The sequence below is a fragment of the Thunnus thynnus genome, chromosome 3, assembly GCF_963924715.1.
Source record: "Thunnus thynnus chromosome 3, fThuThy2.1, whole genome shotgun sequence".
Classification (NCBI taxonomy): domain Eukaryota; kingdom Metazoa; phylum Chordata; class Actinopteri; order Scombriformes; family Scombridae; genus Thunnus; species Thunnus thynnus.
This window is the reverse complement of record NC_089519.1, coordinates 30,227,523-30,252,078: the sequence shown is the minus strand read 5'-3', so window position 1 is coordinate 30,252,078 and position 24,556 is coordinate 30,227,523. Positions and strand designations below refer to the sequence as shown.

General features: G+C 39.1%; 2 protein-coding genes across 4 annotated transcripts; both read left to right on the top strand.

The window, feature by feature from the left end:
- The first annotated feature begins 3,697 nt into the window (after positions 1-3,697).
- LOC137180100 (B-cell receptor CD22-like) lies at positions 3,698-11,108 on the top strand. Of its 2 annotated transcripts, none has more exons than XM_067585321.1 (11): positions 3,698-5,349; positions 5,467-5,540; positions 5,921-6,223; positions 6,303-6,536; positions 6,669-6,773; positions 6,845-7,060; positions 8,327-8,653; positions 8,930-9,184; positions 9,622-9,715; positions 9,825-9,882; positions 10,200-11,108. In XM_067585321.1, exons 2-11 carry the CDS (start codon positions 5,486-5,488, stop codon positions 10,287-10,289), a joined length of 1,737 nt encoding a protein of 578 aa, XP_067441422.1. In that variant the 5' UTR covers positions 3,698-5,349; positions 5,467-5,485; the 3' UTR covers positions 10,290-11,108. The 2 variants fall into 2 exon arrangements, with proteins under 2 accessions (XP_067441422.1, XP_067441420.1); XM_067585319.1 differs by having other exon boundaries at positions 5,464-5,540.
- Positions 11,109-13,406: 2,298 nt separating this feature from the next.
- Positions 13,407-23,907, top strand: akap8l (A kinase (PRKA) anchor protein 8-like). 2 transcript variants are annotated; one of them, XM_067585318.1, is made up of 13 exons: positions 13,407-13,559; positions 14,882-14,920; positions 15,306-15,525; positions 17,014-17,617; positions 18,678-18,789; positions 18,910-18,959; positions 19,261-19,291; positions 19,432-19,549; positions 19,743-19,884; positions 20,462-20,567; positions 20,663-20,793; positions 21,315-21,410; positions 22,012-23,907. In XM_067585318.1, the coding sequence occupies exons 1-13, from the start codon at positions 13,535-13,537 to the stop codon at positions 22,483-22,485; spliced, it is 2,148 nt and encodes a 715-aa protein (XP_067441419.1). In that variant the 5' UTR covers positions 13,407-13,534; the 3' UTR covers positions 22,486-23,907. The 2 variants fall into 2 exon arrangements, with proteins under 2 accessions (XP_067441419.1, XP_067441418.1); XM_067585317.1 differs by having other exon boundaries at positions 18,675-18,789.
- The last annotated feature ends 649 nt before the right edge of the window (positions 23,908-24,556 follow it).

Genomic DNA, 24,556 nt, shown 5'->3' with positions numbered 1-24,556 from the left:
TAGAGGCTAAGAAAGGCTAACACTTTTACCCCAACTATGTGTAAAGCTCAAAAATACTGGATACTACACTTCCCATAATGCAACAAATAGCTTTTTTTTTGTGACCCCCTTTTGCAGCAATAACTTCAACTAAAAGTTTCCGCTATCAGCCCCGCACATCAGCTTGGAGGAACTTTAGCCCATTCCTCCTTACAGAACAGTCTCAACTCGGGAATGTTGGTGGGCCTCTTTGCATGAACTGCCCGCTTCAGGTCCTTCCACAGCATTTCTATAGGATTGAGGTCGGGCTACAACTTAGCCACTCCAAAACATTAACTTTCTTCTGCTTTAACCATTCTTTGGTAGAACAACTTGTGTGTTTAGGGTCGTTGTCTTACTGCATGACACACTGTCTGTTGAGCTTCGGTTCAGACAGATATTTGACATTTTCCTGTAGAATCTGCTAGTACAACTCAGAACTTGTAGCTCCATCAATGATTGCAAGCTGTCCTGGTCCAGAGGCAGCAAAGTAGCCCAAACCTTGATACTACCACCACCATGTTTCACAGATGGGATAAGGTTCTTATGCTGGGATGCAGTGTTTCCTCATCGTCAAACATAACGCTTGTCATTCAAGCCGAAAAGTTCAATTCTGGTTTCATCCATCCTCAGAACATTTTCCCAACAGCCTTCTGGCTTATCCACATGGTCTTGAGCAAACTGTAGATGGCAGCAATGTTCTTTTTGGAGAGAAGTGGCTTTTTCCTTGCAACTCTGTCATGCACACCACTGATGTTCAATGTTCTCCTGATGGCTCCTCATGAACATTGACTGTAGCCACTGCAAGAGAGGCTTTTAGTTTCCTAGATGTTACCCTGGGATCTGTTGTGGCCTCCTGGACTATTACACGCCTGCTCTTGATGTGATCTTTGTTGTTCGACCACTCCTGCGGAGGGTAACGATGGTGTTGGATGTCTTCAATTTGTACATGATCTGCCTGACAGTCGACTGAAGGAGTCCAAACTCTTTAGAAATGGGTTTGTAACCAATATCGGCTTGATGAGTATCAGAAACTCTTCTAAGGTCCTCAGAAATCTCCTTTGAGCCATGACACACTTCCATAAACCTGTGTTGTGAAGCTCAGACTTTGATAGTGAAGACCCATATTTCTCTTTTTTAAATAAGGCAGGGCATCCCAGACTGACACTTAATTGTCATCCAGTTTATTGAAATAACCAACTCTAATTTCCCCTTGAAATTAATTGATAATCCTAGAGGTTCACACACAAATATGTAACATTGGATCATTTTCCTCAATAAATAAATGAAAAAGTGTAAGGTTTTTGTCTCATTTGTTTAATTTATGTCTCTTCCATCTAGTTTTAGGACTTGCATGGAAATCAGATCACATTTTAGGTCATATTTGTGCAGAAATAGAGCAAATTCTAAAGGGTTCACAAATTTTCAAGCAACACTGCACTGTTGTGCATTGTTATACTTATCAGCTACCTGGCAGTGATATTTAATCCAAATGTATTAAGTTTAATGTACAGTGATAATATGATATCTACTTTCTGTTTTCATAAAAAAAAACAGCATCGGTTGTTGTCAGCCTCCGCTGCCTCGATCAGCTACCACCTGTCGATATCAGCCTATAACCTGCCAAACCGCCTGTAACAAAGACGTACAATAAACTACAATTTGATTGGATTCTTCTGGTGTTTCATTGTGCCTGACTGCACACCCATAGTATTCATTATATTACCTGGAAATCAGCATACCCTTCTTACAGTCCTTAATAGCAAGTATTTCATAGTAGGCTATTCATAGGATCAAGTTTAGCGAAAATATAGTACATAATACAGTAAGTATATGAATTATCATTATTTTTTTAAACTGGACATCACTGTAAAAGGGACCAAATGGGCCACTGGTGTAGATAAATCAAAATCAGTAATTCCACCCTGCGATAAGACATCCAACTGCCTTTATTTCAGCACACCATTATTAGAGCGCTACCTCACTTCCATTTTGTTCTGATCTGTTTTTGATCATCACATAAACCCAAAGGCCTACATTACATTTCTTTTGCTGGTATTGTGTGCTAATCATCATTTAAACATCTCAGAAAGTCACAAAGCTGTTGGCTGGCAGAGGACTACAGTGAGAGGGCAGCTATAAATACACACAGTGATAAGGGAACGCAGAACAGGTGAGCAGGTGGATGTGGGAATCAGGTGAGAAAGTCTGGGGACGTCTAGTGGACAGGTAAATACTATGAATAATTGCCTTTTTAAAAATCCTCCTTCTAAAAAATCCAGAATCTATGAATATGCAAATATTGTTAATTTCAGAAGTTTAACTGTTGGACACAAGATGTCTCCTGCTTCACTGAAAAGTCCGTCAGGTTCCCACATCACACTTGTGTATGTTGCAAACTGGATCATGATTTGCTTCCAAGCTCAAAAGTATCAAAAGTCTTCCATACTACTATGTTTTGTTTTCTACATATTTTCCAAGTTGTCCATTCTAATGAAGAAATGATGAAAGCTTACTGATATTAACACTTTTTCAGTGTCCTACAGACATACTGTATAGCCACAATCTGATTATTTAAATTAAAAGATTCATTTTTAAAAAAGGAGGAGGATACCACTCTTGTTCATGAATGCTTGTAAAAAAAATAAAATGCTAACCTGAGGCCATAGTATTGAGACTTCCTGGAGTGCTGCTGTGTCTGTTTTATAAGTTGTCACTTTAGCACAGTGCAAAATTCACTCTTGCATAGATATTAAGTAGGCTTTATTAGACAGTGAAAGAGAAAATTCAGGGGTTTGGCCAATGCTTCTTCAATTTAAATAACCAACGAACAGGCCTTTTCTCGTCATGAGGAGTACTGACCTCTGAATACAGCTGCATAATGTCTTCGGCTTCAGTTTCCCTTTAGTTCTCCTTCAATCTATGACAATTTTCTTTTATGAGAGACCATCAAAATAACATTGATCTTGACCTTGAGACTACAGGTTTTTTAATGATAAGCCTATGGTACGTGCTGGGGTTGTGGAGTTTGAAAGACTTGGGCTTTACTGGATAGGGAGGGTTTAATAAAAGATGTTCTCAAGTTGCATTATGGAAACGTTGAATCCAGTGTCCTTGAAGCATGACCCATACAGTAGAAGGAACTAAAAGTCAGGATATCTCAAAATATGATGCTCTAATTTTGACTATTTCTTTTTTCTTAATCGCTTTTTCTAAATAATTAGAACCCCTTTAAATACTTGGGAGATTGACACTTAATGTAGCCACAACCTAATCAGCATGTGATGTGTGAAATAAGACGGCTTTTTTTTTTTTTTTTTGAAATGATGAAGTCAAACATTGACACATCTTGCACATATATTTGTGCTTTGAAAGGGTGATACTGTGTCGAGCCATCTGTTTCAAGTGTAAAGCCACTTCATCACAGTTTCTGGGCCGTATGGTTCATAGTTTCTGGTACATTATAGGACAAAATGATGTAGCATTTGTTTGCTGAGCGTCTTTAAAATATCAAACATGCTTTTTCTTCATTGTACATATAATCAGTTATTGTGGTCCACAGTTATGTCATAATCTAAATAGACATCTTGGTGGAGGGACATGAAGATTTTGATACACGTTGACCACATCCTTATGCAGATATGAACTAGAGAGTGAACTTCTGAACGCTATGATCTCAATAAAGATGCCTTTTGCTGATACAATACGCAGTTGTGTGTGCATTAGCTGCAGCAGTTGCAAGGAATTGAAATATAGTGTGTCCACATTTGGCAATAGTGGTGAAGGTCTGAAGATGTAGAGGAAGATTAGGTAAGAAATAAGAAATATAGGTGTTTCAACATATAACTACAAGTCAGACTTCTTATAAACTCAGAAGCTTCTTCTTGCTGTGGGAACCTCTGTCTGAAATGGGTAAAGGTATTTTAAGTCATATTTTTGCTACACTCAGTTTTTTCAAACTCTGCAGAGTTCTCTGTCTGTGCTGAAACTGATTATTAAACTGGATGCCCATGATCTACTTAGTTGAAGAATCTGGTACTGACAGTCAATAGCTGTGTGGGATAAGTTGTAGATTATGTATAATGATGACAGTCTTGCAGGCGTTACAGGTCCCTCATTATTCTTGCGCAAACAAAATTCAATTAAAATTGCTAATTGTTTGAATCGCTTTTGATCAATTTATATAATAGGAGAATATAGGAGATGGTTAACAATATGATATGATCAATATAGCAACTTTAGCTAACTAATATAAGAAACATTGTTTACAGGCCCAGAGGAGATAATCAAACACCAAAGCTGGTGTTGCACCATGACAGATTTTATTAATCAATATGTCTGTTCCCTGCTGGTGAAGAGGTGTACAATTCAAAGAACTAAAATTTGCATTTACATTGTTTTCCTCAATTTGGTCTTAGTGGTTATGGTGGTGATGTGCTATATGAAAAGTCAGTGGCTCACTGGGATCCATCCTAGGAACCATGGATCTATGTACCAATTGTTTTTGCCAAACCAATTAGTTGGGATATAATTTGTAAAGTGTGTTACAAATCACATTACATTAAACCTGATCTGATCACAGCACTAAATTTGGTTCATTTCCAGTGATTTGGGTTATTGGAATCTTTGCGACCTCATCAATAAATGGGAACTTTAAGCAACTGGTTAATTAAAATTCTTCATTATTTCTCAGATGATTTCGATTGTTTTGCTTTTTGGAGATATTTTCATTCTGTTTGCCATCTGAATCTGTGTGAAAATATTCTTTGGATCAATATTTGTTCTGCCTGATAAATGTCTCCATTAAATATAACACTGAGGCAATGCTATCATGCATTCATCTGGACCAATGTAGGACCAAGAGGACATAAAACAGCTCCTAAGCAACATAATATCAGTGAGATTATATATGTTTTCTGCACCACAAACCAACCACAGATAACATTTTCTTCACTGATAGCTCCGTGACCTTCAGCTCTCACTCTAACTTCGTCAGTATCATATCACAGTTTAATACTATAGTAATGCAATACACTCACCTAAAAGTATCAAAAAGAAGAAATGTGGTTATTGCTTAAATGTGAAGAGATTAAAGTGCCTTTAGATGGAATCAAGAGGATGTTTCATGTAAAATTGTGACTTCAAATAAATGATATCAGATATACTCGCAGCACACTTGAGAATAAGTTAAGTACGGAAAGAGGAAGGAAGATGTTTTAATGTCAGAGCTGCATGTTGCTTATCCGCCAACTTCACACTGACTGGCCGTCCGTTTTGTTCTCTTCAACTGTTCCTTTGAAAAAAAAAAAAAAAGACACTTGCTTTTGATCGGTGAGTTGCATGATTTATTTGCTTTTTTATTTATTTATTCATTTGGGTTTTCTTCATGGAGCTGCTGTGAAATGGCCGATAGAAATGACATTATGCAATCAATTTTCTGATTAGAAGCTGAAGGACTACAACAGCCATGTTGTTGGCAGAAGCTTTCTGTGTGTTTGTGGGTTTCATTCTGTGCATTTCAGGTATGAATTATTATCTATCTCTTCTTGTACAGTACTCGTACGATACGTGTGATATACGATTATTAATTGTAATCTGTAAAAATCAAAGGGGAAAATTATTGTTTTACATAAATGTGGGGGTTATTGTGGAAAACTATATTTACTAAAATTTGAAAGAACTGAATACATTTTATAAATTATTTTATTTAATGTATATATTATACAGAAGCAAAAAGAAAAGAAAATGCATATCAACTCTAAAGATTATCACAATCCACTGGCATGAGCTCTTCAAATGTCCTTCATTTATTGTATATCTTACTATCATGATTAGTAAGCATCCAGTATTTAAAATGTATAAAATCTGTTTACATGTTCGCTAATGAAAGCTTCTGTTAAAGGGGTTCAGGGACAAGCAAACAGCATCTGTGCCTTAAAAGGTTCATCAGTGGATCTGCCCTGCTCAGCTCAACATCCCACTTCAAGCATGAAATGGTTCACTGTACACCAGAATGGCTCAGAGTATGTTCTGAATGAGCTCTCTGCAGATGGAAATCGTGTAACGTACAACATGTCTGAAGAAAGTAACTACACTCTAACGATCAAAGATCTGAGAGAGAGTGATGAAAAGTCTTACTGCTGCAGCAAGACTACAGAGACACCAGAACTCTGCTGGCACAATAGAACTGAGCTCTATGTTTCAGGTACAGTGGCTGCCAGTTATATGTTATTTTAAGAATGGCATCATCATATGAATTCTTACATTATTCACCGTCATCTCAGATCTGCAGGTGAAGGTGATTCCTGCCACAGAGTCAGAGACAGTATCACTGATATGCAAAACCAGTTGTCCTCTGACTGAAAACCCTGCAGCCTACATCTGGTACAAGAACAGAGAGTTTCTCTATCAGGACTGGTCTCCCTGGTACCAACAGCTGGTCAGCGGCGAGGAAGCAGTCAGATACTCCTGTGCTATCAAAGGCTACGAGGATCTCAGAGCTCCTGAAGTCTCAGTGGGTGAGTGACAACATTACAAAATCCTCAGCTTAATATGTTATACTTTCAAGAAAAACTAAATAATTCAGGTAAATCCTATGACTATTATTAAGTTCAACATAAAAAATACTGAAGTCATTTCTTTTTGCTCAGATTCTGTCACATCGACCTGCTTTACTGTGACCTACGCTGAAGGAAGAATGTGTCCTTATAACGAGACATCAGTGGATGAGCCCTGCTCCATCACATATCCCAGAGGTTAACTTTCCACAAACATACAGACATACCTCCAAATATATCACAGTGACTAATTTGTAATTTCCCAACAGAAGTACATGTTGAGAAGACTCAGGAGAAGAAATATCTCACACTGACCTGTGCAACCAGCTGTCCTACGGTTGACCCTCATACTGCCTATAAATTATTCATGGCCAGAAAGTTATTAAATCACTGCAACAAGCAAAACATTATAATTTTTGGATCGTCTCATGTAAGCTTCTCCTGCGCTATAGAAGGCAATGAAGATCTGTGCTCTGCTGAATTCTGTGAGTATGAACTAACTAAATAACATAAATAATGCTCAAACACCACAGGGGGGATGTATAACAGAAAACACCTTACAATAAAATGCAAATAGCTCTGATGTAAAAACCAGTTTGAGAATTCATAAAGTTTGATTTTTGTCTATTTCTGCTTTCCTTTTTTTTGTTATTCATTAAATATAACATATTGTTTCGATGTAAATATATTTCAATGAGTGGTTGGTGATGTGATTTTAGCTGGTGTGCCGCCTTAAGAATGCAGTCTTCCCCTGTTTGTTATTATTAATGTTTAGACTCCTCTTACCTCATTAGATACTTTTTAGTTTTTGCGACTTAACATGCAACATGGCTGTTGCTGTCTTTGTGCTTTAAAGTCATCGCTGCTAGAATTTCTGGCTTATCAGTCTCAGAAACTATTACTCACAGATTATGTTATACCACATAACACGCATTATGGCTGTGCAGTGGTTAACACTATTACCTCACAAAATGAAACTCCAGGGTTTGAATCTGTCAGTCCGTGGGAACCTTTTGGTGTGCAATTTGCATGTCTCTGTGTTCACATCCTTGTGATAGAGAGGTATAGGAATAAGGGGAGAGAGAGGAGGTGTGACATGCAACAAAGGTTGAACTCTAACCAGGGATGTTGCAATTACACATTCAAGCATTTGCATTTCTGCATTTCAGTTTTTCAAGTCTGTCTTAAAATAACAGCCAGGTGCCCAAATGAACATTGAAACAGGTTCATTTGCTGTAATCATTCCTCCTGTTCATACTGACTATTAAGGGATCCCATCCTGATGTGCTTTCAGTGTAAATGATGGGAGATAAATCCGATATGAAGCTTCAATTTTTCCAAATCAAGTCAGCATCTTTCAAACTTACTGTATTTTTACTGCTAAATTCTTTCTTTTTTTTCCCCACTGCAGCTAAACAGAAAAACACTGTCTGTTGAGACACAAAGAGGGAATTCTTTACTAAAAATACTGTAATTGTAAAGATAACCAATTTATTTGACTATCTCAGATGGCTGAAGCCTCATATAAGTTCCAGATAAACTTTTAAATATTTTTATATTTTAAACATTTGAAGGGGATCTTTTAATAGTCAGTATGAACAGGAGGAATGATTACAGGAAATGAACCTGTTTCGATGTTCATTTGGAAACCTGAAAAATTGTGAACTTATCCTTTAAGACTGGTTACTTTTTTGCAACCACAGACGTGTATGAAGAACATTTTTAATCTGTTTTTTAAATCTATTTTTCAGGCATTAAAGATAAAGGCTGCACGCAGTGGAATTACGTCAGCGAGAGAATCTGCGCCCTGGAAGGCTCTTCAGTGAACATTTCAGTTGAATACTCTGGCATCTGGCAAGGCATTTCTAAATTATGGAATAAAACAGAGATAGGTGGTTACAAGGATGCTGAGAGTGAGATCAACAAAACAGGTCGTGTAAAGTATGATGACAGCATGGAGAACCACCACATCCTGACGATTGATAACCTGCAGAAGAGCGATTCAGGAGAATACGCATTCAGAGTGAAAAACTACAAAGAACCGAAAGATTTACCTAGAGTGACGTTGGTTGTCACAGGTAACTCTTAAGCTGAAATACCTGCATACCTTTCAACAGAGAATTGGTTGCTCTCTCACTGTACACTAGCAGCAGTCAGCAGATTATACTCATTAATGTCTTTACAAAACGACCAAAGTCTGGTTCATGCTTAATGAGATAACATGATAACATGATGATTTAATTTTCTGGGTAGGAGCTCTGCATTCTGCTTTTTCTATTGTGTATTAAATAGGTCTGAAGTTTAAAAAAAAAGTCTTTTTTTTCTGTTAATTGATCTATCAAACCATCTTTCAGGCCTGAGAGTGAGGTTTAATCCTTCTGCTGAGGTGACAGAGGGCCAGAGAGTCACACTGACCTGCAGTACCAGCTGTCCTCTGACTGACAACACAACCTACATTTGGTACTTGAACAGTCAACCTCTGACGGTGCCAGAGAGCCAAAACAAACAACTGGTTCTTGACCCGGTCAGCATTCAACATGCAGGAAACTACTCATGCGCCGTCGAAACTCCCCAGAACATCAGCTCCAGTGAAGAGACTCTCACTGTCGGTGAGTGTGTCTTGAAATGTTTTACAGTTAAAAGTGAAGCAAATGTCTCATATTTGGCTTGTGGCAGGGGTTTGAGCTGTGGACGGTGCAGTTATATGTTATGCACCTTAACCATTAGGCCACCGAGGCACCGCATGTCTCAGTTTTTTTAATGAATAACATCATTCACCCACTTTTAATCTTACATGTATATCGACTATGCAAAATTTATTCCAAAAAACCCCCTCAAGTATCTGTTAAAATAATGGATTGCTGTGACTACCACCCCACCACAGACGCTTTACCAATTTACATTTGGTAGAAGGAAAATGAAGACTGTGGAAATTATAATTACAGTACAGGGCCAGAGCCTACAAAATACAGTCCTGAGTCTTACTTTTCATTGCTCTGAAATATGTTACACTGGTAACCCTCATCTCACATCCATCTCTCTCCAGCTCGAAGGAAATCAGTAGCAAGAATTATGACCGTAAAACTGACTACATTATCACTGAGCCTGTCTGCTGTGGTTCTCCTCTACCTGTGGATGAGGTAAAAGACTTGAAAATCTGCCATTTTTTCATTTCTCATATTCAAAGTCTTGACTTAATAAGTCTGTCTTAATAGTAATTCTTTGCATAATCTGACCAATAAAATCCAGAAAGAAGAAAACTCAGACCTCCGCCGGTGAGCTACATGACAAAACACAAACTGAAGAGGTGAGTACAAGCCTGACACCTAGAAATGACGATAATATATATAATATAATAACGATTATTTCAATTAATCTGTTAATCTGTTTAAATCGGTCTATAATAAATGTCAAAAAAAGGTGAACAATGATGATCACAAGGTTTTGTCCTGACCAACAGTCAACTAAGCAAAGAAAAAAATTACACAAAATTACTATTTGATTATCAAAATAGTTGGCAATTAATTTTCTATCGATTGATTGAATGAGTAACTTACTAATTGTTGCAGCTCTAGTGTAAGTCTGTGTGTGTTCCCTCTGTCATCTGTTTTCGCTTCCCTGCAGATGGAATCGTTTTATGCCAGCATCTCACCCAGGGTCATGAATCCTGCAGCACAGAGAGGACCGGCAGAGGAGCAGGAAGACACTCTTTAATGGCTTACTGGGTTGGCTTGCGTACTGCAAAGGCACCTATATATGTTGTACAGCCAAACACGGAGGTCACATAAAAGCCAGAAATACTTGTCTTTTATCCTTTCTGACATCTACTTCCTCCTTTAGCAAATACCAGTGGTTGGACACGGTGTTCTTATCTACAATTACAATCTGTTCATAGAGACCTACTGCATGTTTGAAATGCTAATTTTCAGCTCCAAATTGACAAATGTTCTTGCTAACTTCCTGTCAAACAGGTAGTGAACTGCTGCGCACTGCTTTCACCATTAGAAAACATCCATTCAATTTTGCATTGTCGGTTTTCTTGTTATATTTTATGTTTTAATGGCATATTTATCTTGTTATTATCCTTGTTTATTTTTTCTTGTTTGTTTGACAATCATGTCTGATGTAATTACAGTTCTGTGAATGTCATATTTTTTATACACTGGGGATAACTTTAACCCTCTTGACATTCCTCCTCCTCAGCACATATCCATTTAGGATATGTGCTGAGGAGTTTGTTTGTGTGCCATGATGCTGTAAATGTGCAAATGGATTAAAGCTAAATTACAGCAGACAGATTTATTTTTTTAATAGTTAAAAATTATCATATTTTATATGTTTTAATGTAGTATTTTTTGTCATTATTGCTTATTTTTTGTTTGTCTGACAATTATGTCTGATATAATTACAGTTCATTATATATAATACTTTTTATACATTGAGAATAACCTTGCACAACCCTCTTGCCATTCATCCTCCTCTGCACAGATACATGTGGTTTTATTGCGCAAATAAATTCAAGCTAAATTACAGCAGACTGGTTTCTTTTTTTTTTAAAAACTAAAACTTTTCTCAAAATAGAGCTAGTGGACCACCCAGCTATCAAGTTATCCTAGTGTTTTGGGGAAATTAGTACTGTGTCTCATGCATTGTTTATATTGTTCTGTAGAAGAGACTTGTAATGTGCATTTGCTGATATAATATAATACAATATTAATAATCATTTGTTCTAATCATTATAACAAATGATTCATCTAAACACAAATAAACTAAGGATGTGCTAGCAATGCTACAGATAAAGATTTTATAAAGGCTAAACAAGCAAATTACATGCATAGTTAGAAATACGTCGAAGTTTAAATGGAGGAAATGGTGTGGTCTTTGTTGCAATTATACACCATATACAACCATTACATTTACTATTGGTCAGTAATGGGTGTTATATAAATAGGTAAGACTGTAAGATACAGTTGAAAGCTGTGAAAAAAAGGCAGAGATATGCACCTACACACAAGTACATAAAGGTTTATTTAGCAGATATTTACCATATTTGTTTGCAGTAAGCAAACAAATCAATGTGATAAACTTTAAATACTTTGAGGAAGAAGACCAAAATTAGTCTGATAGTCAGCCAACTATTGCCAGTTAGCGTACTGTGTAATCTCCCACAACAGCACCTCTGGATATGAAGGTGAAAATGAAGCTGCAGGAGAACCTGCAGCTCGGGTTTAATCAGCTACTTGTAAGTGGAAGATGTGGAGTCATTCCCTCTGACAATTAATGCAACCTAAGGCTTCTGTTTAGTCTTCTAAACTTTTAATTTGCTGTCTTTAGCTTTCACTGGACTGTAGCCAATTAGAAAGCATAAATAAAAACAAATGGCAGATGCATCTTGTCTGATAATATTTTAGCTTTTTATATAATAATCTCATCAGTCAGGAAGTATGCTTAGACTTCAGTGTGACCCTCATAAATTTAATAGAGATCAGTCACATTGCAGTGTAGGGTTAATATTGCGGTTTTCAAAATATCCCATAGAGGGCACCAGGTGCCTGCAGAAAGGATCCATATGCAGCTGAGATTAAAGGGCGAAAAGTAGAAGGAGAAGAAAAGAGTAGAGTTTGGTGTGCAAGCCAGCTACAGTGAGAAGTAAAAGTAGTTTTACTAGTTAAAGGTGCAGCGTGTCGAATTTAGTGGCATCTAGCAGAACAGACATGGCAGAAATGGAATACATATTCATAAGTATAAGTTTTAATTAGTGTACAATCAGCTGAAAATAAGAATCTTTGTGTTTTCGTTACTTTAGAATGAGCCCTTTATATCTACATGGGGAGTGGGTCCTCTTCCACGGAGCCCGCCATGTTGCACCGTCATGTTTCTAAAGTAGCCCAGAATGGACAAACTAAACACCTGCTCTAGAGAGGGTCTTTCGCATTTTTCACGAGTTTCACAACCACTGTAAGTCCCCCTCCACACTTGGAAGGGAGGGGAGGGGTGTTCAGTTGGTATTGCAATATGCAACCTCACTGCTAGATGCCACTAAATCCTGCACACTGAGCACGCTCCGTGGATGCATTTGGCCATAGAGTGTGCGCAGCATGTTTTCATCTGTCTATTTCTTTACAGCAGGGAGTGGATTTTTTTGCTTCATGTGCCACTGACCAACTTTCATTTGAATGAATGGGCCTTGCCTTCGCCTTTCTTTATACATCCATGAGTAATTCTTATCGGACTGAATGGGCACCATTTTTGGTCCAGTATCCAGCTCTCATAAAACATCCATGATAGCAGTAGGAAGTGGAGACGTGTTGTCCATATTTATACACAGTCAATGTTTTTTTTACATAAAAATTGTTCATGAAAACTGAAAGTGGAAAGAAAAAGATGTAAGAAAAAGCTGAAGAAAGATTAAAGCTGATGTTACAGTGATTGACATCACAGATGCAATACATACTAATGTTTGAAGTAGGCCAAAAGAAAAAAAGCTGAAAACTTCAAGGATAAGTCAGTTGAGGCAATATGAAAGTTCTTCTCATAGGAATCCATTAAAAAAAGCTGAACAAAGTTGAACAAGTTAAAGGGTATAAAAGGTAAGGACAAGAAAAGTAATAGCATGTATCACCTGAAGACGCTGGGTAAAAGTAAGTTTGAAACAACCTTTATTTGGTTAGTTAATTTTTGTTATTGTAGATTGTGTTAAGTCACGAAATATTACTCTTAAAATATACCAACCTAGGTTTAATTTAATATGGGTAATAAATTCTATTTATTTAACCGATTCTCACAACACTGCTGTACGTCCCTCATACGTGTGACGTAACGACGCCGCGTTCATATTGGTCACGTGATTTCTCGCGTATGGAAATGAGTCGCTACATCTAGGCGTTGAGAGCGATTGATACTCTGCTTCAAGAAGCTACCGGGCTACCTGTGTCGACTGAGCAAAGCACGAATATACCATGGACGGCAGAGGCTACGGTTCTGGTAGATATACACTGGCTGTTAACCTACGCAACGTACTAACCCCACAATTACCGGTGCAGACATATTAGCCTTGACTGCAGTCATTAACGTTTATTAGTTGCCCGGTTAGCCACATGCTTTGTTGCCGACAAACGTAGCTTAGCCTCCGTACGTTACCGTTAGCTCTCCGCTAGTTCCGATTTTTAGCCGTCATGCACAACCCACGCATGGTTGTGAGTTGATGCGAAGAAGCTTTTGCTGACTGTTAGATAATATTGTCCTATCTGTTATGGTAATATCAACCGTTAAAAGTCGTAACGTTTAACGCCACATCAGGCCCGTTAGCTAACTTGAACGAAACATTGCAAGCTAGGTGATCAGGTTAGCCACTTCGCCACTGGGCATTTATTTGCTAACAAGCTAAAATAGAGGACTGTGGTAGCCCATTGTTGTGTTGATGAAGGGTGTGTTAGCTGCGTTGCTAACTACGGATGACCGGCTAATTCCATTAAAATGGAGTCAGTGTAGGAAAAACTGACTTTTAAAGGCTAGTCTGTAAAATGGCCGTCTCAGCAAATATGCTTCCAAAACCCTTACCGTCACTAATCCTGTTCTGCAGTTGTTTTGGCAAGCTATCAATGATCAGATGCATTGTCCAATTATAAACTATAGAAAACCAGACTGACTCTCTGTTGAAGAGTTGAACACTCTTGAAACATCTTTCAGCTGTTAAAGGATGAGTTCACAATTTTTCAAGTCTGCCTTAAAACAATATTCAGGTGCCCAAGTGAACATTTGAAATAGGTTGTTTTTGCTGTAATCATTCCTCATACTGGCCTTTAGAAGATCCCTTCATAATACATTTACAATGTAAGTGATAGGGAACAAAATCCACAGGCCTCTTTCTGTGCAAAAATGTATTTAAAAGTTTATCTGAAGCTAATATGAAGCTTCAGCTGTCCTAATTAGTCAAATCAAGTAGATATCTTTCAGTGTTAGTCTTTTTAGTGCAAAGTTCCTCCTTCTGTTACTATATTTCCACCGCAGCTCAACAGGGAAACACTGTCTGAGGAAACACAAAGAGGGACTATTATGCAAAAAAGACTGTGTATGTGTCAAATATCCACTCGATCTTTTAATAACCAGTATGAGCAGGAGGAATGATTACAGCAAGGAAACCTAGACCTAAAAGTCCAGTGGGTTTTGCTTTATAATCTGTCGTGTCACTACTCAGATGAGCTAGGCTAATGACTCATTAATAACCAAATGTCTTCCCTGATAAAAGTCTGAAATATCAGAAGTTACTATTCAATTTGTATACATCAATCTTTTCTCTCTTGTAGGTTACTCCAGTTGGGGAGGTGGCGGGTCAGGCAGCAGAGGTGAGTCATCCATCCACCTTACTGATAAAACTATAGTCAGTTGATACTAACACGATCTCACATCATAGAACATTTGACTCTGTAATCCGATCAATATTGTAACAGAGTTTGTGATTTTATTATTGGTGCTTTCTAACGACTTGTCAACTAAACTAGGGAGGTTGGAAGCAGCCTTTCCTCTGAGGGAGAGATCAACCCCTTGCTTTGTGAAACAATAAATGAATCATTTAACTCTATTTTACAATTGATTATTAACATTTGACTTTGACTGATTTTTCTGTTCATCCACTTTTGATTAAGGGACTAGTGATTTAACCACCCCTTGATTATTATAAGGGACGGGATAACGGTCATATTCAAATCTTTTAATTCCTCACCGTATTAGGTTCTGGGAGCTTTGACCTGTATGGGGGAGGTTATAAGGACTCCATGTCGGGGCTCGGGGGTTATGGAGGAGGAGGAGGCAGCCATATGAAGAGAGGGCTCTCGGGAGCATCCCTGCTCTCATCCACAGGCACACACGCAGATGCAGTCATTGCCAAGATCAACCAGCGCTTGGACATGCTCACTCAGTTGGAGGGGGGTATGAAAGGGTCTCGAGACAGGTAAGAATTTTTTTTCTTTTTTTTTCTGCTCCATACTGTCTTTATCAGTCATCAGATACCACAAACACACATACATGCCATTGAGAGTATTACATTTTGCAGTAGTGTCTGTCTTGTTTTAAAACAAAAACTTGTGTGGTAGGTTTAGAACTCTGTTTCTGAATTTTCCCTCATGCCTGGACAATGTCCAACCAGTTAAATGTTGCTTGTTTTTAGATTCATCTGAAGAAGAACCCTCAGTAAATGTCTTGGTTCACATTTTGCTATGATATTTAGACACTTAGGCCTTCTAATGCTATTGGTAATTGAAGAAAAGTCATTTCAAGTTTGGGATTCTGAAGTGGCCTCGTTGTAGATCAGAATTCTGAACAGTTTATGCAAACAATTGAAATCAAACCATTGTGGTTGTAGAACTAGTTGTTGTTTTTGTTTTTTTTTAGAACGGAGAGGTTGCTCTAGTAAATTTGGCAGTTTAAGCCTGCTAAGACATTTACATACACTGCACATTCAGCCTTGGGGAAAATATTTCTGCCTCAATTCCTTTTTGAGGTGGAGAAGTTGTGAGTTGCTCACAGGCTGCATTTGAATGCCCCAGCATCTGAGGGAGCTTTGATCCGTCTCCATTTGCTATGTTCTGGTTTGTCTGGGAAGAAAGTGCTGTGTTCCTGCAAAACCTTAAGACGTCATGAAACTGCATGCCCCCCTGCTGGAAGTACAAGTACAGACCAGCATTTCCATTTTGTGTCAGATTGGCATGCTTGCACGTGAAGCCAGTCCTTCTTTACCTAGCACTCCTTGAACATTGCCTTTTTGTCTTGACTTTGTTTTCATTTGTTCACACTTTGTTTTTCTCATCCATGTGACCTAACCCTACATTCTGGCTTTAGGTTACGGAACAAAGATGAGTTTACAGGTGTTGGCCTGATATTATTTTTGCTGAATTGTTTATTGAAGGCTGCCAGCTGTATCTACAAAATCACTCTTACCCCTGGAATAAGCCCAGTTTGTATTTCATCCCCTTTCTTGAGTACTTACTATAATCCAGTCACTTCCTTGATAGTTTCCCTCTTGCATCTGTCTCAAGACATCATTGGTTCTAATGGACCATGCTCATGTCTGTTTAAGGTTTCAAAGCCAATCCTTTAACAAGGAATAGTGGTGAAAAGACATTGCAATTCCCTCCTCTGCAGGATACTGCTTGACCTCCAACAGAAAATGTGGTTGGATGAGTTTCTGTAAATGTAATGATCAGAGGAAAATTCAGTATTATACGATAAAATACCACAAGCAGTGTTAACTTGTTTTGGATCACCAATTTCTGATCTAATGTGGTTTATGAAATAGAGCTGGGAGTGACAAAAAAATAAATGGAGAAAGCGAGACCATGGAGGAGAAGGAATAGCAGGTGGAGAAATCCAAACCTGACTGCCTTTCTGCCTCCCTTGCTCTCTGCTCTTTATCACCCCTCTCCCTCCCTCCCTCCCGCAGGTTTGACCAGTACGAGTCTTTCGACTCGCGTTCCTCCGCTCTCACCTCCTCCCGAGATCTCTACAGATCTGGCGGCAGTAGCTATGGTTATGGCGATGGCCGTGGGGACAACATGCTGTTGGGTCAGCGAGGAGGCTCGGGCTTCGGAGGGGGAATTGGGCTAGGGGGAGGAGGAGGCTTCGACAGCCCTTCCTCTTCCTATGGAGTCGCTAAAATGCGACAGAATATGAGGGAGTCCTTCACCAGTGGCCAGGGAGGAGGTTCTGGAGGTGGAGGATGGGCCGGAGCAGGCCGACGTTCCCCCAGAAGGGGTGGAAGTGCTGGGGGTCGAGGAGCTGGAGGAGGGTTTGGAAGCCGCAGGTCAGACCCCACTCCATTAGGAGGAGGTGGGCGGGGAAGCGGTAGTGCTGGCCAGACCCACCGTGGCCACTCTCCAGGAGGTGGTAGAGGCAAGCTCCCATCCCTCCTGTCCAACCGCATGTACCCTGAGAGTGGGGGTTTCCATCAGGGTTCCAATCAAGGGCCTCACGACTTTCCTGGGAGGCATTTTGGAGGGGGCCCACGGGCTGGCCGCCAGCGAGGCCGCAAGAGACCCCTCAACAAAGTAAGTACCTCCAGCCAAATTAGGAAGCCCTCTTCAGACATTGGGCAAAAGTTAAGCCCTTTCCGATTCCCTCCTTTTTGTATCCTCAACCAAACGGCAAGTCAGCCTCACGTGCTAGTACCTGCTTATGTGCCACCAAAGCAGTTTGTCACAAATAATCCCAGACACACATTTGACGCGTCACTTGCCTTTCCATCTCCGCCCAGCCCTTATTCAATGTGGTCAGAAATGCCTCATGGAGCTAAACTGCCCTTTTTGTACATAAAAGGCAAGTGACACTCCCTGCCCTATTCTTTTTCTTGTTTACATGCGTCGGTGTCAAACGATTTGACTTGGGGAATTATATTTTGATTAATTTAGTTTAAGGTTGGTTAAGTGTAAAGTTTTTTTTTTTTTGTCTTTTGGGTAATCTCACAATAAGGGTAATGCGAGTGATAAGGACATGCCCAGAAAATGAAGACGTGTCAAGTGTGCTAATTGGCTTTGACAAGCATTAAAGGTACCCTGTGGAGTTTTTGACATCTAGTAGTTGGAATATCCCGAGATGGTCAGTGTCAGGGTAGGTAAATATAAGTATTGGATTTGGTATTGGCAGCATGTTATTAAAGGACTCGGCTCAGGGACATCCCTATTTAGTAATGTTATGGAGCAGCTTTATTATTAGTGGGTCCCCCTTGTATTTGCCTCATGCACACACATGAGGATAGACATGCAGAAGCCCTGCCAATGGTTTTAACGCTATTCCACTGACAGGTGGCGCTAACGCCCCAAGAAAGGTGACAGCAAGGGCAAGAAAGAAGACTGCTAGCTAGTAAATGAGAATGTGTACAATTCAGGATTCAAAATGTTAAAAGAATTAGGTTTTCAAATGTTTTATTCATCATGTTTGTTAGACCTTAAGAATATGGATAATGCATGTTGAGTAATACAGAATACAGTTTTGTTTACAAAAAACTCCACAGAGCACCTTAATTCATTGATATGAGTTTTTGGTTTTACTTCCATATGTTTTTGTCAGCAAGTATCTGTGAGTGCAAATTGATTTTGTTGACTGTAGCAGGTGAAGCCACAGCGTGACGTCCAGAAGAAGAGAAAGCAGACACTTAGTGGAACCGATGAGCCTGAGTCCAAGATTAACAGGACTGAGAGTACAGGATCAGAAGCTACCCAAGGTAACTTAAAAAAAAAAACACAGTAGAAATACTTGATATATTGGAAATAAACAACCTCGTTACATGACAGACCACAGTTCTTGTGCTGACTTTGGCTGTTGTTATTATGCTTTACTTCAGAGCAAACAGAGAAAAACGGTGATGACAGTGAACCAAAGACTGAAGCTGTGGTGAGTAAATCAAGCTCGTTTGGAGACTCACTGTTGACAGGAACTTTGTTTCTTCTGTCGGTCAGTATGGCCCCTAAATGAAATCTGATAATCAGATAATTAGTTTTCCTTATTGTGCTATACCAAAACTGTTTGTCTGGCTTTATTAATCATGTAACTATGTAGGTAGCAGAGCAAGCATCAAATACATAGGTTATGTAATATATACTATAGTTATCAGCTGTGCTACTCCAATAAGCTATGGCAAGAAATATGTATTTTTTAATACATGTAATAAATTTTGGGATGCTTTTCTTCACAGGAGACAAAACCTACTGCTGATGGAGATAATGGTAAGCTTAACTACAATTACCTCACACTTTTTCCCTCCTGACATTCTTTGTTTCCCTTGTTTCCCTTCATATATCAGCTATTTGTACAGTTAACCTTCAGTGGAAAACTCGGCATACTTAAATTCTCTTCTTGTGCTTAGCTGCATCAAAACAGGAGGATAGTTCCCAGTTGAAGAAAAAGCCACAGGGAAAACAGATCCCAGCCCAAGGTCAGGACAAGCCCCCAAAAATGAGGAAGAGGAGGGGCTTCCTGGAAAGGTGAGAGAGCATACTAGATACTTAAAGGGATATTTAGAGATGTGTGCTTTCTTTCCTAGAGAGATTGGTTTGTTGTCTCTTGGTTTTGTTGCAATCACAAAGCGAGGTTTATGTAGTGATAGGGATTGTTTCATGTCACTGTGCTTGTTCCTGATGTGCTTTAATACTTAATTTTGTATTTTTTTTTCTCCAGGGTGATGTTTGCATGCTCTGTTTGCAAGTTCCGTTCGTTCTACAAGGAGGAAATGGAAACTCATCTTGAGAGTCGTTTCCATAAGGACCACTTTAAGTTCCTTTCCAGCCAGCTGTCTAAACCCACTACAGACTTCCTACAGGTGACTGAGATTGATATTACATTCACACCACATGTCACGCTCACAGATGCACCAAGAAATAGAGTGTGTATTATAGCATTTGCTCTTTGTAAATGCACTAAAATAAGAGTACAAGTAATTGTGGAGTATAATCGTAGGACTTTGCCCAAATCAGAATTTTCTAGTCACATCTGATTAACTAGTTTGAACTGATGCCTCAAATTTTCACTCCATATCATCCTTCCTGTGGGTTTAAACAAAATATTTCACATGTATGGTTTTCATGGCTGAGTTATTGTGTTGAATTTTATTTGAATTTGGTTTCTGCTTTTTAATGAGAAGTTACACCTATGTTGTGATGTTATATAATTAAATTCTTTATAAGATTAGAGCTCACACACAAAACTGCTGGTTTAAGTGATTCATGCATGTAGAGTGTAGGTGTTCTCTTTATTTTAAATACAAGCATAGTAACCTGGATAGGAAAACATTGGTTCATGTTTTTGTGCATGCAGGATGTTTACTAGAGGAACTGATTCTTATGCAAAGTTATATGCGGTGTAAACTATCAAAAAACATGCCCTTTTGTGTTCTCTAGGAGTACTTGCAAAACAAGTTTAAGAAAACAGAGCAGAGGGTTAGCCAGTTGGAAAACCACAGCGCTTCCATCTGCCAGATGTACAAAGAGCAAGACCTCACCAGGGGTAAGCAACAGCAGTGTGTGTTGGTGCATATGTAAGACAAAAGGGTAGAAGTCACCTGATTGCTCATGGCAGATATTTCTCACACTTTCATGTAGATCTTGGTATGGAACATTTCATGAGGAAGGTGGAAGCCGCCCACTGCGCAGCGTGTGACCTTTTCATTCCAATGCAGCCCCACCTGATACAGAAACACATCAAGTCACCTGACCACAACTACAACCGTAAGGTATGGCCCACTGACCAAGACATCTTAATAATCTGTTGTGACATTAACAGTGTATTGAAAGGTAAAGAGTGAATGTGAGGCAGGTAGTCAACATGACAAGTACTTGGCTAATGGGGGTGTGACTGTGTGAAAAATTCACAGTTCTAATACATTAGCTTGTTTTAGGTTCAGTTATAATTAATTGTTGAAATTTTAGATTCTGCATAATTTGTGTTGTGCAAATTAAGGCACTCAAACATTTGTACATGGTCTTTCAAAAAAATGAGCAACACACAGTCTTTGTTTTGTTTGTGTTTTGATGTTATAATTTACTGCAAAAACCCATAATGATCCAAAACAAGATGATATAGGAGAGTCTTCAACTGCGCAATGATGCACTGATCTTAAGTCCTATATTGATAGGTCTGGTACAAGTACTGTCACACCCCTGTGGCCACCGCTGGATGATGTAACGCTTGTTCTTTGGATGTTTTACGCTCTGTCTTATGTATGACTCGGGACTGTCCTCTCTGTCATTCAAGGGTATGATGGAGCAGTCCAAGAGGGCCTGTCTGTCAGTTGCTCGCAGCATCCTTAACCACAAAATCATTGGCAAGAAGCTGGAGAGTTACCTCAAGGTATGTAGAGTAGTTGCACTTAATTTACTGTTGCTCTTTAAATGTACTAGTACGCCATCAATATATTGTCATTACAAACTTGTTTTTAGCCACAGTACAAGTGAAACCAGAACACTGCCCTTAATGGTTTCATCACATCACACTTTCATACATCGCATCTTTTTAAAATTCTAGTGTAAATACTCAACTCAAGATAATAAAATGATAAAAAAAAATCAAATATTTGAATAATTGTTTGAATACTTTACCATTTTTGTTCTATTGTGAAAGGCAATATACAGAAGTATAACCAAAAGTAAATGACCTAAGTGCTCCTGTGTGCTATATTTTGCCATTTTGCTTTTAACTGCCAGTAAGAAAAACATGCCAGCACTCATAATGGAGCACACTTCTTGTATAAATTATACCATGCAAGCACAAATTAAGCCAGGGCCATGCTTTTAAACGTATGACTCATCTAGCAGCAAGTAAAAGATGAGCATTTTTGGAGGATATAAGCTATGGTATTCTCTAAATTCAGATCCTGGAGTAATGATGACATAGTATACACTTATGATTCCACTTTCAACTAAAACAATGCTACTTCTTCCTTTTTTTTTAGGGAGAAAACCCATTCATTGGTAACCAGGACGACCAGGATCCAGAGGACTCCATGGTGATGGACGTGTCTGAGTTGGAGTTAACCAGTGAGACAGCAGACAACCAGACGGAGGTGGCAGCAGTTAAAGACGAGCAGGTGTCTGAGGGAGAGAAGGACCAACCGGCGGTCGAGGGTGAAGAGGCAGAAGCAGCAGCAGCAGCAACAGTAGTAGCAGCAGCAGCAGCAGAAGCAGCAGCGGAGGAGGAGGAGGAGGAGGAGGAAAAAATGGAGGAGGGGCTTGAAATGGAGGGAGATGAGGAGCTGGAGAACCAGGAAGAGGAGGAAGGTTTCGAAGTCGGAGAGGACGAGGAGGAGGAGGGATATGTTGTACACGATGAGATTGGCGACGAGGGATTACAAGTCGAGCAGGAAGCGGATGAAGAGGAAAGAGTGGAGGCAGCAGAGGTTGAGGAGGAAGAAAAGAATGATGAATGACTTTTGCACCCTGTGTGACTTGTTGATCTTAAAATAAGTCTGGACCAGTCATTGACTCCCACAATCCCATTCATCCCAATTTTATTGCCAGGCACATTAATGAAAACTACATATTTTGCTCCTGAAATTTGTCACTGTCTATTGAGTCTGAACTTAAATAGTTATATTTTTTTTGTTAAAGAAATAGTTTGATATTTTGGGAAATACTTTTATTGGCTTTCTTGCAGAGAGTTTGATGAGAAGATTCTTTTTATGTATGCCTACCATCTCTCTTAAGAGGAGTTGCTAAGCGTATGTTGGGGCTTTGGAGAGAGCCAGGCTGGTAACCGGACGCACCAGATGGCTTGTTACACTTAACCATCTGAGAAGTTGTCCTTGGAAACTGTTTGGAAAAAGGGCAGGCACTTTCAAAAAAAAATACTTGGCAGGTGATTTGATGAACCATCTGTCTATCACCGTCTTACCTTGCAAGGCAGCTGGATTGGCGAGATCACGTGAGAATCCTCATAGGACGCTGATGGTGGTTCGGACCAATCTAGGGATGTAAATTTCAGTTGATTTTGCTTCCGATGCCCATTAACTGGTAACTTACCGGTTAACTTTGTCAGTGTCGGAGCCTCCATGTGAGATACCTCGGTCAGTTCATTTGCGTTTTTAAAAATTTTGGGGCTGCACTCGCTCTCAGTCCCGCCAGGCACTGAAATTTGGCACCGATTGATCTAACGTGAGGTAACGAGTTCAGCACCCAACCCTAGTATGCAAAGTAACTTGCGTAACCAGTCAAAAATATTCTCGGTGGTTTACCAATTAACGATTAACCACTGACATCCCTAATTCGGACACAAGCGCATAACTTGATGCCTGAGGAGATGGATTCTCGTGTGATCTCGTGATGTTGTGATCTTGTGAATCCAGCTGCCTCGTGAGGTAATCAGGTTAGTGGTTTTCCCCTGCTTCCAATCTTTATACTAAGTTAAACTAAACAACCCCTGGATCTAGTTCCATGCTCGGCACAGACATGTCTCATTTTAAAACTTGGCAAGAAAAAGCGTATTTCCCAAAATGTCAAACTATTCCTTTTAAATACTTTTGCTTGTGCCTTTGTTCGAATTAAACTTAATTTAGATTATTTGTTTAGAATTGTTAAAGAAATCTTGAGTATTATGAAGTTGAGAGATATACTTTCTTTTCTTATCACATGCCATAGCATTCTGTTCATTGCAAGTATTTATGATGGTGAATGGATGATTTTTCCAGTCTTTTGGTAAAACGTGGAGCAGGATGGGATTTCTATTCTACAGCTAGGGTGAATGGGATAATTGAGATTATTGTGTTTGTAGGATAAGCATGGGGTAATGAGAGTGGATATCAATCATGTAACAGTTTTGTTTCACCGAGTATGAAATAAACTTGTTGAATAAGTGACTGTTTCATTGTTTATGTATATGAAATTTAAATGCCACAATTTTCACCACATTTGAACATGCATTTGCTAGTCGTTGTATTAACATCAAAGGTGTGAAGGTTCATGGGCAGGGAAGTCTTTTTTTTTTTTTTTTTGAAGCTACAACCCAGAGTGATGTTAATTTACATTAATTTAGCTGCTAGTAATTTATTAAGTCTCTATTGTACAGCTTGTCTCATGGCCCCGTACAAGCTTAATCTGGCCAATTTGCACTACTTTGGACGACTGTGCCAACCTCAGTCAAATGTGATTACATCTTCCTTGGATTTAACACCATCCTTGAACGCAAGGCGGCAAACTAATTCCCTCGTTCCCACATATTAATTATGGCTGTCACAAATACAAGGTTGAGGTGCAGCGTAATACTCCACACTGATAGGATTTCATTTTAGTAATTGTGTGTGTATATATATACATATATATGTATGTCACCATCTACTGAAAAAGTTTTCTCAGTTATATTCTATGACAGAAGATTTTGCTGTTGCCTCACAAATACACTGGAGTGCGAAAGGTGTAATTAAATAATCAAATTTCTGATTTTGCTCTGTGTTGTCAATATGTACTGCTCTGCGGGGGGGAAGTAATGGCACTTCGGTGCGCATC